At 40.3% G+C, this 17532-nt stretch overlaps 1 protein-coding gene across 3 annotated transcripts in view; it reads right to left on the minus strand.

Moving 5' to 3' along the window:
• ogdhl (oxoglutarate dehydrogenase L) overlaps positions 1–17532 on the minus strand; it is a 106291-nt gene that overhangs the window by 28915 nt on the left and 59844 nt on the right. For all 3 annotated transcript variants that reach the window (XM_085970536.1, XM_085970534.1, XM_085970535.1), the window contains exons 8-14: positions 17327–17417; positions 14542–14721; positions 12039–12167; positions 11717–11896; positions 10221–10373; positions 9102–9204; positions 8548–8676 (exon numbers count right to left, since the gene is read on the minus strand). In XM_085970536.1, the coding sequence (XP_085826662.1) occupies positions 8548–8676; positions 9102–9204; positions 10221–10373; positions 11717–11896; positions 12039–12167; positions 14542–14721; positions 17327–17417 (965 nt within the window). The remainder of the gene's footprint in view (positions 1–8547; positions 8677–9101; positions 9205–10220; positions 10374–11716; positions 11897–12038; positions 12168–14541; positions 14722–17326; positions 17418–17532) is intronic.

Here is a 17532-nt window from a genome sequence, read left to right on the forward strand (position 1 = left end):
CTATTTTCAAAAGCAGTCTAACAAAGGCCGAGATTTTCTGGGGAGGTCAGCGGGCGCGATCAGTGCGAAAGTGTTTTTTCCCCCCAGCGAGTCGGGACCCCGCTGTGAACCCGCCGCCACGTGCCTTTACCAAATGTCGGGTCTGTCAGCGCTGAGCAGACCCAACACGCAGCGGCGGGGGAGCCAATTTAAATGATTAGTGGCTTGTTTACAGCCACTTAACAATAGTTTTAAACTGACTTTTTGAATGTGACAGCTCGCCCACGCGTTTCACGTTGTTGCTAGACCATGTCTGTGAAGCTGAGGCGGGAGTTCAGTGGCCATTGAATCAGCTGACGAGTTGACTACTTCAAATGTACAGTAAAAGCGCCCACCTTAGAGATATCTTCCCTCAGCCACAAGCTCTTCCTCACTGCATTTCCACAAAAGATTCACTATGCTGCAAGTCTTTACACAAGTCTCCAGCCAATCTGACCTCATTAACTCTCTCACCATTGACATCACTTCTGTCATCTCAACTTCACCTGCCATCTATTCCATCAGCATGGGTGCCCTTTATACTCTCTCACCTTGGTCCTCAGAATCCCACCATGATCAGCCCCAACACCAGCAGCACCAACAACACCAACCTTCTCCGCAATCAACTGATGCTGCACAGGACAGAGGGCATCAGCACCTGACCACATTGCTGCCCAGGATGTCAGGGATGGCCTCACCATGGCCAGATTTACTTCACTTGACGCTGTACACCCTGGCTGCCACATGATGCGCCAGATTGGCACCACCCCACGCCAACATGATAAAGCACCTCTACAATGACCAAGCCATTCCTTTCACACTCATCACTACTGCGGGGGTACCGTTATGTCTCACCATTCACTGCAACTCACTAAGCCACTTCCAAAGGTGCACAAAAATCTGTCCAAGAACGCGAAGTGTTGAAAATAAAGATTTCAATGTCTGACAGTACATTAACAGAAACTTTACATGAACACATTGCATAAACCACCCAAGTGCCTACCCTTGTGTGTGGTTAGCTGGTATGACTGCACTAGGATGAGGGTGAGTTTGAGGGGTGGCTAGTGAGATGGGGATGTGATAATTTAGATAGAGGAGGATGGGTGGAGGTGCAAGGTAAGTTGGTGTAAGGGTGTGCAGGAGTAGAGTAGGGAAGGCAGAGTGATGGGGATATGATGAGAGGCACAGCAGGATGAGGTTGAGTGTGGCTTTGTGCTAACGTTTCATGATCTACTGAGATCATTGCTAGTGCTCTGGGGGAGGGTTTAAACTAAAATGGCAGGGGGTTGGGAACCTGAGCAGGGGGACAGAGGTAAAGGAAACAAGGATAAAAGCAAAAGATAGGAAGGAGAAAAACAAAAGTGGCAGTCAGAGAAATTGACGGTTTAAATCAAACATGGCCACAGTAAATAATAATTCTAATAGGTCTAAGAGCGTTAAAAAAACAAGCCTGAAGGCTCTGTGTCTTAATGCGAGGAGCATTCGTAATAAGGTGGATGAATTAGCTGCGCAAATAGAGGTAAACGAATATGATTTGATTGGGATTACGGAAACATGGCTCCAGGGTGGCCAAGGCTGGGAACTCAACATCCAGGGGTATTCAATATTCAGGAAAGATAGGCAAAAAGGAAAGGGAGGTTGGGTAGCATTGCTGGTTAAAGAAGGGATTAACACAATTGTAAGGAAGGATATTAGCTCTGATGATGTGGAATCTATATGGGTAGAACTGAGAAATACCAAGGGGCAGAAAATGTTAGTGGGAGTGGTATATAGACCTCCAAACAGTAATGCGGAGGTTGGGGATGGCATTAAAAGGGAAATTAGAGAAGCGTGCAATAAGGGCACAGCAGTCAGAGACTTTAATCTACATATAGATTGGGCTAACCAAATTAATAATACTGTGGAGGAGGAATTCCTGGAGTGTTTAAGGGATGGTTTCCTGGACCAATATTTCGAGGAACCAACCAGAGATCAGGCCATCTTAGACTGGGTATTATGTAACGAGAAAGGATTAATTAGCAATCTTGTTGTACGAGGCCCCTTGGGTCGGAGCGATCATAATATGATCGAATTCTTCATTAAGATGGAGAATGAAGTAGTCGACTCAGAGACTAGGGTCCTAAATTTAAATAAAGGAAACTACAATGGTCTGAGGCGCGAGTTGGGTAGGATTGATTGGGGAATGTCACTCAAAGGGTTGATGGTGGATAGGCAATGGCAAACATTCAAAGACCGCATGGATGAACTACAGAATTTGTTCATCCCAGTTTGGCATAAAAATAAAACAAAAAAAGGTGACTCAACCGTGGCTAACAAGGGAAATTAGGGATAGCATAAGATCCAAGGAGAGGACATATAAATTGGCCAGAAAAAGCAGTAAACCTGAGGATTGGGAGCAGTTTAGGATTCAGGAGGACAAAGGAATTAATTAAGAAAGGGAAAATAGAATACGAGAGTAAGCTTGCAGGGAACATAAAAACTGACTGTAAAAGCTTTTATAGATATGACTGCACTAGGATGAGGGTGAGTTTGAGGGGTGGCTAGTGAGATGGGGATGTGATAATTTAGATAGAGGAGGATGGGTGGAGGTGCAAGGTAAGTTGGTGTAAGGGTGTGCAGGAGTAGAGTAGGGAAGGCAGAGTGATGGAGATGGAATCAGGGGAATTTATAATGGGGAACAAAGAAATGGCGAACCAATTAAATACATATTTTGGTTCTGTCTTCACAAAGGAGGACACAAATAACCTCCCAGAGATGTCGGGGAACATAGGGTCTGATGAAAGGGAGGAACTGAAATAAATCAGTATTTGTAGGGAAATGGTGTTAGGGAAATTGATGGGATTGAAGGCCGATAAATCCCCAGGGCCTGATAATCTACATCCTAGGGTACTTAAGGAAGTGGCCCTAGAAATAGTTGATGCTTTGCTGATCATCTTCCAACATTCGATGGAATCTGGAACAGTACCCATGGATTGGAGGGTAGCTAATGTTGCCCCACTATTCAAAAAAGGTGGTAGAGAGAAAACGGGGAATTACAGACCGGTAAGCCTGACATCGGTAGTGGGGAAAATGCTAGAGTCCATTATAAAAGATGTAATAGCAGAGCACTTGGAAAACAGTGACGGGATCGGACAAAGTCAACATGGATTTACAAAAGGTAAATCGTGCTTGACTAATCTACTGGAATTTTTTGAGGATGTAACTAGTAAAATAGATAAGGGAGAACCAGTGGATGTGGTGTATTTGGACTTTCAGAAGGCTTTCGATAAGGTCCCGCATAAGAGATTAGCGTGTAAAGTTAAGGCACATGGAATTGGGGGCAAGGTATTGACTTGGATAGAGAACTGGTTGGCAGACAGAAAGCAAAGAGTTGGAATAAACGGGTCTTTTTCCGAGTGGCAGGCAGTGACTAGTGGGGTACCGCAGGGATTGGTCCTTAGACCCCAGCTATTCACAATATATATTAATGATCTAGATAAGGGAACTAGATGTAATATCTCCAAATTTGCAGACGACACAAAGCTGGGTGGGCGTGTGTGCTGTGAGGAGGATGCCTAGAAACTCCAAGATGATTTGGACAGGTTGGGTGATTGGGCAGAAACATGGCAAATGCAATATAACGTGGATAAATGTGAGGTTATCCACTTTGGTGTCAAAAACAGGAAGGCAGATTATCTGAATGGCAATAGATTGGGAGAAGGGGAAGTGCAACGAGACCTGGGTGTCCTTGTGCACCAGTCGCTGAAGGTAAGCATGCAGGTGCTACTCCTATCTTCTATGTTTCTAAATGCGCTGGGCAGGCTTAACAAGCCCAATCAGGGGAAATTCATTCTACACAGTGGGCTGGAGCCAGCAGCGGGGTCTGGACCCGCCACGGACCCACCGAGGTTAGTAAAATCCCGGCCATGGTTTCACAGAACTTTAGTAAACTTACTTTTTCTATCAACTTATTGAGGGTCGTAGTCAATGTTTACATTTTCAATGTAATATGAGGCAAATAGATAGATGACTTTCAGAAATTCATACATAGATGTCTCTCCTTTTATTCCTCTTCTCCTGAAATTGAGACTTATGTGAGGGTTCAGTCCCACAAACATGATCAGCTCTTTGGGAATTTAATCAGCATGTTTGTGCACATACAATGAGTATTTGCAGAATAGGTTACTATGGGGAACATTGTAGTGGAGCTCATACTTGTCCTCACCTGATGTCCACATATACTCTTCCGTCACAGGTCACTGGATAGCAATCAGAACTATACCGGATATTTCTCCTCCCTCGCCGGAGGACACCGAGGTCAACTGTAAAATCCCTTGCCCCAAACACCAACTTAGCTAAGACTGGCTAATTCAATTATATCCAACTCCTTCCCGATCTGGATAGTTCAGTACCACATCAGCCAGTGCATTTACCCACTGAGCCATTAGGGGATCCGCTACCAATTCATTTTCAAATGCAATTCAAATTCAGGAAAAAAAAAAAAAATTGGATTGGATTACAAAATCGACAAAAAAAACCTGTTGAGGTTGCAAGAAAGTGTACACGCATGGTGAAACATGGGACAGGAAACCATTTCCTTCTAGACTTGACTATTCCAACGCACTCCTGGCTGGCCTCCCACATTCCACCCTATGTAAACTTGAGATCATCCAAAACTCAGCTGCCCGCGTCCTAACTCGCACCGAGTCCCGTTCGCCCATCAACCCTGTGCTCGCTGACCTACACTGGCTCCCGGTTAAGCAGCGCCTCGATTTCAAAATTCTCATCCTTGTTTTCAAATCCCTCCATGGCCTCGCCCCTCCCTATCTCTAATCTCCTTCAGTCCCGCAACCTCCCTGAGATATCTGCGCTCCTCTAATTTTGCCCTCTTGAGGATCCCTAATTATAAATCGCTCAACCTTTGGTGGCCGTGCCTTCTGTTGCCGAGGCCCTAAGCTCTGGAATTCTCTCCTTAAACCTGTCCACCTCTCTACCTCTCTTTCCTCCTTTAAGACGCTCCTTAAAACCTACCTCTTTGCCCAAGCTTTTGGTCACCTGCCCTAATTTATCCTCATGTGGATCGGTGTCAAATTTTTTGTCTTAAAATACTCCTGTGCAGCGCCTTGGGACGTTATACTACGTTAAAAGGTGCTATATAAATACAAGTTGTTGTTATTGTTGAATATTTTTAGAATGTGGAGTAGGGAATTTAATGTTAAATAACCTATGTATAATAGGCACATAGATGGTTATCAGCTTGCCTATTTTTTCCCCCCCCAAGACAGTCTGGCGACCACTATGTTTCTCTCTTCACAGGTGCTGCCTGACCTGCTGAGTTTCTCCAGCATTTTCTGTTTTTATTTCTGGCGACCTCCATGTTGTGCGCAAAACATGCAGTGAATTATTTAGAATTCTGGGATTACTAGCTGGTGTTGCTGCACAACACAAACTGCTTCCAGCATCATTTGAATTCAATGATAAAATTAGTCTGTCAAATCTTATTAGCAGCATATACTTAAAAATATAACAAAAAGCTGGCGTGGTAGTGTTCCTCAAACACTGCCATTACTTGAGGTTGGTTTTAAGAATGTGTAGTTACGCACATGAAGATAAATAACACAATTAATAAACAGCCGTCAGTTGTTACACATCATGGCTAAAATCATTCATGCACATATGCCCCACAGATAATAAATTGCATAATAGCTTTGCTCTTTACAGTGTTTGAAGTACTCTAGCCCTCTCAGACTACGTATGATAGCTGTTCGCATGTATTCAGAATGTCTAATTATTCAGTCTCACTGGTTCAAAATCAACAAAAATCTGGGTGTTTCATCTGAATAATAGGGATTGACAGTGCTGTACCCTATAGTCTTTCAACAAGTATACCATTGCTCTATTTCAAGCACTCCAATACATAGTAAATTTCATTTCCATACTGTAGACCCAGAGTTAACAGAAATGGAACCAAGACTTTAGTGAAATGTTACCCTGGAGAATTTCTTAAGCTATCAAGCTATAATGGTTTCCTTTAAATAAATCTGTGATTAGCGTAATTACAGAGACCATTACCACCAAGGATGGGTTGCTGTTTATGTCTCCACCTGGAAAAATGTGTGCACAATGAAATGGAAGAGTAATTTCTTAGTTTCATGGAACTTGATGGACCTTAGGTGTTGGATTAACCTGATAAAACCCTTTCTTGAAAAACAGAATGCTTATTGCCTCAAATTTACTCGCTCAGTTACAATACAAATGGATAATCTTTCCAGACAAAAACTTCACAATTTGCATGTGAAATTAGTTGATCTCCTGTACCAGCTCTCACGTACAAAAATTTCAAAATCTAGGTCTGCCTTTGTGTAATTGTCTCCAAATCTAATTATTTCAAACTCTCTCCCATGTTTTTGTTTGTCCGCTATTCGTTCTTTCTCCTTCTCTGCAAAGCTCTTGCACACTTTCAATCTTTGTCTCAGTATCTATTTTCTCCAGGTTTTTTCCCCTCATCTTTCTCTCCATCTCTCCGCTCTCTTCTGTCTATCTTTTACCTTTTTATTTTAAAAAATGGCAATATGGCAGCCAACATACACCAACTCAGAGATTCCTCAGTGTAAGGCATGGAGCAGCTAGCTGCCTACATTCTGGCAGAGCAGACAATACCGATAACCAAGTAATTCAAAAACAGTCATGTTCTTGCCAGTGACGAATAGCAAAAAAACTTGACAGTCACAGATCAATAATATTTCTGGCAAGTGGCAGAGACAATTTTTTTAAAACTTATATATGGATTTATCAAAAGACATTAGAGCAGTATCGACATGTTTCAGCAATTGACAACGTAATTTAGATTGGGAGAAGAAAATGTGCGTCATGAAAATGAGGAGGGTAGTTTCTCTTGCATTTAGATTCAGCACCCAGATAATCCTTGGAAAAACAGGTGCAACACACAACATGAATGCTAATTCTTTGCCCTGTTTGGCACCTAAATATAATGTTCCCAAATATTCTCCATTGCTTTTTTGGTGGCTGCACCAGAAGAGGAACAATGTAAATTGTATGCAAATGAATGTCAGATAGGTCTGCATTTATAGTTCCTGTAATAGCGCCAGGCGCAGATCAGTGCAGTCTTCACTACAACTTCAAGAGCTGCCATTTGGATGCTATCTGTCAAGAAAGGTTTTTTACTGTCTGCTTTTGTGTTGAAAATGGTGTTGCAGCTTCAGGGCTTGTTGCAGAAGGCCATTAGACTTTCAAATTTAAGGACAGAGGCTGTATTCAGTACTGTGCCACCGCTTGCACCCCTTTTGCGATCTGGCTTATTTAGAGGGAGACAAGGGGAAACAACCACTAGTCCCCATGACAGTGGCTTAAGAAATTTGCCTGGCCCTCTCCTGAGCCACAAACAACTATTTCCCCAGCAAAGACCAAAGGACTGATTTTAACTCGCTCTGTCAAGCACAAATGAGCCAGTAGCAGCCTGAAAATGGCGTTGGGTCACTTGCTGTCCCATTTACGCTAGCACTCTGGCTGCCATCTTGGGTATGGTCCGGAGATGGGCAGCCAGAGCGCCCATCTGCTTCAGGTGGAAGGCCACTTGTAATAGGCAAATCGGAGTTCTATAACATAGGGGAGAGCTCAGGAATATGGAGATTAATTACAGGGTTTCTACAATCACCCTAGCTGAAATCTGATAACTCAGCACAGACCACAGATTGGACTGGTGATCTTCTTGACTTAGCTGGCAGTTGGGTTGCTTGCTTTATTTTATTGTACTCTGATTCCACCTGATGTTTTTATAAATTGCTGAAAAATTCATTTGTTGTTTGCATCAGTTTAAAAGTTTCAAATAATACTTTTGTACTGGGTAAGTAAAAGACCAATTATATTGGTGCACAAGAAAGACTCCCAGGCTGGCAGGACATTTCAAAGGTGCAATATGAATTATATTTTATATTTCCTTCTTTTAAAGTAAAATAATTAAACCCGCTTGCGACCACCTTTCTCAAACCCTGTCTCCATTTCAGCCAGTGACAGATCGGCCACTGTACCAAGCACAGCATGGGCGTGGGGGGAGGGAAAGGTACAAGCTACAGATGGCCAATAACATGCATAAAAAGACCGATGGGGTAATATGAATCCTACTCTACTCAAAATGTATTTTATTTGAGTATCACACACAAGCGCATGTATTTGGCTGGTGTAGGTTCACGTTTAAAGCAATTCAACGTTCGTGCCAAATTAGAGAAACAGTTCATTTGTGCTGCTTTGAACAGCAGATGGTGTTTGCTTTGACCCATTGCACCTTTTCGGTCCACCTCCTACTCCAGGCAGTTTAGTCAGCCAACAGCTAATATTGTGAAGTTTCTGATATAATGAAATATTGCAAAAACAAAAACAGAGAATATTCATGTGTAAGCCTAAATTAAAAGCTACATCACCACAAACCTAATAACATTAATCTCCCAAATGTCAGAATCATCATTGGCATAAAATAATTGCATTTACCATGTTGTCACCTAATAAATGTCATTTGCCAACATATATACATACCTCCATGAATGGTGAAATTTTCTATAGGCACTGAGCTGGCTACATTCCCAATATGCTGCAGGATTTCTACAGAAAGGCCCGTTGGGGGACAAGTCATTGTCCTTGGGTCCCCACTCAGAGTAAAGAAACCTTAGACAAAAATATTTTGGGTAATCATTAACCTGATGGGAAATTATCAAATTCACTAAAAAAAAATCAACTGTTAATTTTCAGTACTTTGAGGTATCATTTAACACTGTTAATATTAGTCAAGAAATGTTAACAGCAAGTCAAGATCAATGCTTATTTTGAAACACGGATTAAATACATTCTAGCAGGCAGTAATTCCAAAGACTGCAATCCCCATTAAAAAAAGTTGAGATTTATTTTTTTTGTTGCTTATATTCTATTTTTTTAAATGCCCTCTTCCACCGCTGTGAATCGCACTTCTATTGTGTAGTTCCAACTTTTCTATTGTTACACCTTTGTGTAGAATCATAGTTTATCGTTATGTACCTTTAGAACAAGTCTCAGCGCTACAACCCCATCCCATATTGCTATCAAGTTTTGCCCACCTGGCCAAGGGGAATCTAGCCACTCTTTAATTGCAAGAATTTTCTCATCCTTCGCTCTGGTATAGGCTTCCTCACAAATCTTGTCATAGTCTGCTACTTCCTCCTGGAAAACATAATCATCAAATGCCGTACATCAATTTACGTTAAACCAGCTACAAGATCGGCAGGGTACATACAGGAAACTTTGTGCTATCCGGCACCGACGGGACCGAGCTGTTGCCGTTCCCTCAAAACTGCCGGACACTCCAGCGCTAATGTTGAAACATACGGAGATTTTCAGCTCCGTGTGAATCAACAAACCCTGTTGCTTAGCAACAGCTTCTAAACAGTCGGCAAGCGTCTCTAGCTGAAGCTGTTGCTTAGCTACAGACCTTGCAGAGCTTGACTGTTGAGAAAAAAGCAACAAAAAGAAAAAAAATGGCTCCTGATTTTTGCCGGTGGCTTGAGCTTGCCGGACATTTAGCCTCCGGATAACACAAAGTTTCCTGTAGTTTGAAAAAGTTACGTATTGTTAATCAGGGAAGATTTGGTTGATCGTGTTTTAAAACCCATGAAATCAGTTCAATCAAAATCTGTATTCATAATTTCTCACTTAAACCACTGTAAAATACAATCTTAAAAGTCATAATCACAGCCAAGTTCTCTATCGGCAATTTTAATCAGCGTAAAATTATTAAAATATTTTCAGTTTCTGTTTGCCTAATAGTACAGCACATTAAGATAGTACGTGGGCTCATTCCTGCAATTTTCGATTTATACATCTTAACTGTTCGACAAAGAGGATCCAACTGAAAGAAGGCCAGGTGTTCCCCACAAGGAGGGAGGGGCAAAAAAAGAGTCACTCATGTACTTCCTGACAGCATTGACAAGAGGTCTGGCAGCACATGTCCAAATTTTACAGCTAGTTTGACATGTTCCAGTAATGTACAGAACATCAAATGGACATAGGGAGCTTTAACACTGAATTGCAAACATGGATAAAAACTCTAAAGTCACAAACATGAAATTCTAACAGCAATCTTTAAAGTATCAAGGAGCCCACATATGCTAACTATCTTACTACAGTACATGAAGACTACAAATTTGGAACACAACAGGTAACCGGTATACAGTGCAGACCTCGTACTCCTGCAGTGTCAGAACTCCTTCAGATATCAATTTATCTGCATACTTCTTCAGAACAGGCACCTGCTGCTGGATCTGCTTGTACATCAGAGGCTGTGTGAACATTGGCTCATCCACTTCATTGTGTCCCCTTCTACGGTAGCAAACCTATCAGTGACAACAAAATAAAGGATATAACTATCTGAAAATCAAGAAACTATTACTACATTATACTAATACACACATTCTCTGCATAATAACAAGATTACCTCAGATTACTCGTCAAAAATAATTAAAATACAGATATGTTGTCCAGCATTAATGCGCAATTTGTTTTAAAAAGAAACTTAATAAAAAAAATCAAAAGTCCATTTTCTCCCTCTCATTGCCATGCCCTGCCTTGGTCAAAAGGTGGCACGACCAAACATCTAAACATCTTCATAAACACTCTAAACACCATTTATTGAGCTACAAAAAGAGCTGATAATGAAATTGAGATGATTTTTTGTGTGTTCATTGTCTGTTCTGGGCCCTCAGAGGTGAGATGTAGCAAATCCAGATGCAAGCTGAAGCTCTCTCCATTCTGCCCCAACTCTATGCCTTAACCCCCAACCTCAGGACACCAGCGAGAAATTTTCCATTTCTCACACCAGAAAAGCTTGTTTTCCTTCTTGAGGAAGATTGACAAACCACACATAGTTTTATGTTGTAGTTCACAGCTACTAGGAACTTGATTTTGCAAATGACCCTTACTGCCAGCAAACAGGTACGTCTTTCTGGACTACATTTAACCCCAGGCCCCAGAGATACAAGGATAGCCTGTTAAACTACTGTGCTCCCCAGTTCCTCTTCTTTTCCTCTTACATTTCTAGAGCAATCTGGCAGCCAGAAAATAACTGCATCAGTTTCCTAAATATACAACCCTCCACACATTCAATAATCAACATATTGTCCACCCTTTCTGTTACAAATTATATAGAGATGTATTCTATAACACATTTTCAGAACTAAAATGTACTGAAACATGCAATTCCAGTAGATTAAAAGGAAAACATTTTATTTAACGACTCATCAAATTGTACCACATATACAGGAAACTTTCTTTTATCCGGCACCGACGGGACCGACGTGGTGCCGGTTCATCAAAAATTCCGGATAACCGAAAGCTATAGTAAAAGATGCGGAGAGCTGACAGCTCCGTATAAAGCAACAAACCCTGTTGCTTAGCAACAAGTGCAGAACAATGGCCACAAGTTCCAAGCGTCTCTGTAGCTTAGCAACAGCTGCAGCCACACCCTTGCACAGCAACAGATCGAGGAAGGCAAGTACAATATGAAGTAAAACTTACTTGAACCTACTCCTGAATTTTGCCGGTTAACCGAGATTTCCGGTTATTTAGGTGCCGGTAAATCGAAAGTTTCCTGTAGTTTGTTTTTTTTTTGTTTTTTTACACGTACTGTATATGAAATCACACCTGTAACATCTCAAATACTGCAATATCTTGTAATTACCAGATCGATTACAACATCCTTATTGTATGTGCTCCTCCACTCTGCAGCCACTTTACACACATATATCACAGCTTCTGGGTCATCACCATTCACATGAAAAATAGGTGCATTCACAACACGTGCAACATCAGTAGGATAAGGAGATGAGCGGGCCATACGAGGATCTGTAGTAAACCCAATCTGCAAGAGAACAATCGACTTCCAGTATTAACCACTGCACTGTACACATTTCACTGTTCAGAAACAATTCAGCAACTCACTGATCTCTCGTGTTTTGTAGCCATAATCTATTGTGTATTAGCTCAGATGTGCCTTTTCTTACCTGATTATTTACAACTACATGGATAGTACCATGTGTAGTATATGATGGGAGGTCACTAAGATGAAATGTCTCGTACACAATACCCTGGCCAGCAAAAGCAGCATCACCATGTAGAAGGATGGACATCACCTGTAAATTTTAAAATAAATTATTTTCTGAATTAGTCATTGCAATCTTCGGCATTTTGCTAATTTTTTTTTTTTTTTTTAAAAAGGTACTGAATTACTGGGTCCAAGTTACATTATTAATTTTTTTAAATTAAGAAACCTTGGTGAAGGGCTAAGGCCAATAGTACAGGAATCCTGATATTTGCTGTAAATCATTCTTAAATGGATAAGCCGCATGTAGTCCAAGATACGATATGCTTAAAAAAAACCTTCCTATTGAATACCAATCCAAAGAATTCAGTTAACTACTATCTGTACTTCTGACTGGTACACCTCGGAAGCAGATAGTCTTTTGCCCTCTCCTTTGGAGAAACTAAATGCCTCGCCCAGCTGATTTGCTCTCTAGCTATGGTTAATGGATACAGATTTCAAAAAATGCCTTACCTCACTAATCATCTGAAAAACTCCAAAAAACACCAGTTGCCATATCTGATATTATTACTGTGTTATCTGCATCCAAGCAACCATTCAGTAGCACTTTAAAAGGAATATCAAGAACCAAGGTTTACTTCTATAACAGAACTGACTGGAAGTCTCACACAGGAAGCTGCTGCCTTCTATTCTATCTGCTCATCAAAATATCCAGACTTCATCTGTGTTCTGACTGAGTAGGTCACATCTCAGATTTAGATGGCTACATCTCATTTAAACAGTTAGGCACAAGTTCCCAGCCCCTTGCCAGCCACAGGCCTTGTTCTCTCACACTACTCCAGATGCCAAGTGTTACTGCAATTGTCAGACACTTCCAAAGGCAGTTTTATGATAGGCTGGTGCTCAAAAGGACAATGGTACCCAGGGAAAGATGAGATCATTTCTGTGGCCCCCAAATCTGGCTCTAGGTTTCTGTAGGAGGAGTAAGAGACAGAGAGACACACAGAGAGAAAACGCATGTGGAGGCATACACAGTGGGAGGCAAAGAGAGCTTGATAGAGAGCCAGTCAGAGAGAAAGAAAGAGAGAGACCTGTATACAGAGAGAAATTGTGAGGCAAATCCCGGGGGGGGGGGGGGGGGGGGGGGGGAGGGGGAGGTTGGGGTGGAGAAGAGAAAGCGAGTGGGATTTTTCCCTCCCAATTTTGTCCGTAAGATCAGGTAGTGTCCTTAAAATACGGCATTGTATAAAACTAAGAAAAATTCTGAATTCAATTGGATTGTTAAGGACAATTTATTATTTAGAATTGCTCGACTCCAGTAGGTAGTGAATGAGATGCTAAATGATGAACAGGTTTCCACTTCCGAAAAGTATGAACTGGGCTATTAATCTGTTTAAATCAACACTGGTAGATCACACATAGGAATCCCCATACATGAATAATACAGCACTGCACTTTATAGAAGATAATTCTCTGGAAAAAGGGGTCAAATTTTGGCTTCAACTAAATATGTACACATTACTTAAACAGCATCATAAAGTGCCGAATACAAGTTAGGGTTTGCTGTAATTTTAGCTAAAAAGTAATCAATGGAAAATGTAAGATTGGCATTATGGCTGTGTTTATATTTTCATCCTGGATTATGGTATTCTAGGTGCAGCCTGGGAATGGTTTCAAGTAAGAATAATATGGTGTGTGGTTATAACTCATTAATAGTCCATGCAACAATAAGAGCTTCCTCTTTCAAACTCTAGCACATATTTCACTTCTACTGAACCTTTATATTAGTTTTGCAGTTAAATATTTTGACAGAAAAATAAAGACTTCTTGAATTGGTTAATCATTTGAATTTTAAAACCTGCTTTAAAAAAACTTGTCAAGCTGTTTCAGATGATGTTCACTGATGTGCTACCAATTTCATCAGATCAAAAGTAATGAAATACTAACTACAATTTGAAAAATACTAAGGTACTGAATATATTATTATGATACATATATAAACAACTCCCTTGTAGGGGGTACTGGGGTGAATTCTAAGCCAGTTTCAGAAATACCCCTAGTTATTTTCAGAATATTCTAGTCAGTACATAATTTAGTAGTAATCATACTCAAGTTTCCATCTGATATTTGTGCTCCATATTATGGCAAAACAATATTCACCAATATTGACTGCCTTTTTTCCTCAAACTATGTCACTGTCCACATAATGTTAAAATGCATGTATTCCATAGAATAATGAAGATTTAGGATACTGGAAATCCTGCGGTCAATTACTTTACTATGTTAAAGGCGGTATATAAATGCAAGTTGTTGAATATCTGTACTTCAACTTTGAATTAACCTTTTACCTCAAGGTGCTGTGATAAGCCATTTTTAAGTATCTATCAACTAAAATAACATTAAACTCAATTAAATAGATTAATTAGCAACAAAAATCAATATTAAACAGAAAGCTTGTCCCTTACCTTTTTGCCTGTGGTGTCTCCACGGTAGAATTGCTCTGCTTTGGTTTTTCCCTGTACCACTGGATTCACTGCTTCCAGGTGCGAAGGATTTGCCATAAGTGACATGGTAATGTGCTTGTTAGTTGTTCGGTTGAGCCTTTCATGGTATACACCCAGGTGGTACTTAACATCTCCTGATCCCTAAATGATGCATTATGGAGGTTGCACATGATTCCTCATATTGATATATAACCATTTTTAATTCCCTGTTAGTTAGTTCTTAAATAAACTGTGTCACAGAACTGTAGACAATTCAGGCAGTCAGCATCACAAACACTGTACCCAACAAAATAATGAATGCAGCAAAATTCCAAGATTTGATGGAAGCTGCAAAAGCAACAATTGTTGGTGGAATTTTTTTTAAATGGGTATTTTAAGCACCTTTAATTGTCTGTGTAGTCATATCCCCAATGTTATAAAAGTACGAAATACATCTTTGACAAACCAATAAATTAAACATCTTTGACGCTGCTGGTGTACAATTATCTAGTATTGAACAATGAATTAAATCTTTTGTTGTATAAAAGATAGCTATCTTGTAGGGGAACCTTAAGCTAGACTTTGATTTTTTTTTCTCTGAGGTTTATTTTAAAGCTTGGTATGCCTAGGCTTTGATTCAAAACTCTATCAGGATATGATTCATTTTTAGATTTTTGGATAGTAATTTTGTAACAGTAAAGAAAAAAAGGGGCAAGGAAAAATATCCCTGATCTACCCACTCATGTGACCATTTAGAACTGCTACATCAAAGTACTGGAGACATGTTGCAAAATTACAACTTCAAAGCAACAACTTCTTGAACTACAGGAAACTGTGTGTTATCCGGAGGCTAAATGTCCGGCAAGCTCGAGCCACCGTCAAAAATCAGGAGCCGTTTCGTTAGTTTCTTTTTCGTTTCGTTGCTTTTTTCTCAACAGTCAAGCTCTGCAAGGTCTCGCTGAAGCTGTTGCTAAGCTACAGAGATGCTAGAGAGAGTACGGCCGACTGTTTAGAAGCTGTTGCTAAGCAACAGGGTTTGTTGCCAGATACGGAGCTCAAAATCTCCGTATCTTTCAACATTAGCGCTGGTTTGTCCGGCAGTTTTGAGGTAACAGCAACAGCTCGGTCCCGTCGGTGCCGGATAGCACAAAATTTCCTGTATTGGGCAATCGTTCAAGAATTGAGGCAGTTCACCAGAAAGCTGATCAGCTATTCGTATTTTGAAATATGGAGAGGAGAATCACTAAATAACAGGTCAATGCCCCGCTGTCAGATTTAAATCAAAATATGAACTACAAAAAGTATTACATTCCAAGATATTAACAGCATATTAAATTCACGCATACCACATGGCCCTCATAGCAACTGGCTTCTACTTTATTGTTGGTTTTTGAAAAAAATGTTTTAAAACAAGTTTCCTGGGGACTTTGAATGATCTTGTGCGATTTTTTTTTTGAAGTTTTTTTTTTAAACTGGGGGAGTGGTTCATGGTTTTATTCCCCTCTCTGTTCATTGGTTTCCTGTAACCATACTAAAAATGAACACACACAAATGAATACCATAGTCACAGACATGGCCCATGTCCTCATTCTCCAATGGAAACCTAGCATATTATATTTTGGAACACAATTAGGAGATTTTTTCCATTGGGCTCTGCCGACAGACACCATTACTAGAAGTTGCATATGATGGGAGTTCATATAGGGAAATTGTGCACCGCAGCCTACAACGTTCCCCCCATTAAAATGAATGGATGGAAAATCACGACCTGGAAGAGCACAATTTCTCGATATGCATTTCCAGCATGTCGCGAAGTAGAAATCTCACCTATTGATCCATTTCCCATCTGATGCAAATGAACCAATGTACGGATTGCAAAAGTCTGCAGTCATAATCTTTGTGTTTTTTTAAAATAAAAATTGTGTTTGCATAATCTCCACCTTATTATGCATCGTTTTGCTTGATTTCAGGGAACCGGCAAAAATATTTTGTCTGCGCAGCCCGCTACGTTATCATCACCACCCAGAACTAGGCTGGCATCTGGAAACAAATCTGGACATCTTTAGCACTTGGATAGTTTATCACCATATAAGTGAAAGTACAGGAAACTTTGGTTTATCCGGAGGTTGTATGTCCGGAATACTCGATCTAACGGCAAAAATCAGGAGCCGTTTTCTGTAAGTTTTTTTAGATCTCGTTCTTTTTCCCCAGTCAGCCACTGCAAGGTCTGTAGCTATAGCAACAGCTTCAGCTAGAGACGCTTGCAGCTGCAGCCGACTCTTTAGAAGCTGTTGCTAAGCAACAGTGTTTGTTGTCAGATACAGAGATGAAAACCTCCGTATGCTTCAACATTAACTTTGTATGTCCGGCAGTTTTGATAGATCGGCAACACGCCGGTCCCGTCAGTGCCGGATAGCACAAAGTTTCCTGTAATTTGTTTAAAAAAAAAATTAAATATAAAATATAAAAAATTTGTTCAGTTAATGTTTTAAATGAATGGTAGCCAATTATGCACACAATCCTACAGATTAATTTTAGAAACAAAAGCAAATTTACAAATCTAAATTTAAAAAAAAACATCCTTTTTAATGGATATTCTTATCTCATTCTGAATATCAGTATATCGCAGTATGTGCAAATTTCTCAACCATGCTATCTAAAGCTAAAATAAAAATAAACAGCAGTTTACTTTGAGAATGGCAAAACCAGATTTCAAATGAAACCCATTGAATTACAACGATGTGTCTCAAACAGATTAATTGCTCACCTCTTCAGAAGCTTCCAGTTTTGGATCAAACTGACAGAAAATTTGCTCCAAATCCTTCCGGATTACATTGGCCAAGACATTCAACCGGCCTCTAGAAAGGTTTTCAAATTTTTAACAAGTGTGAAAATGCATTTCTTTGAATTTTTAAGCTATGTTTTACCAGGGTTTTTATAGATGGCCAAAATCAGAAACAGTCATAAATTGTA

The sequence above is a fragment of the Somniosus microcephalus genome, chromosome 29 (assembly GCF_052327205.1).
Source record: "Somniosus microcephalus isolate GS21.2 chromosome 29, FLI_Smic_1.0, whole genome shotgun sequence".
Lineage (NCBI taxonomy): Eukaryota > Metazoa > Chordata > Chondrichthyes > Squaliformes > Somniosidae > Somniosus > Somniosus microcephalus.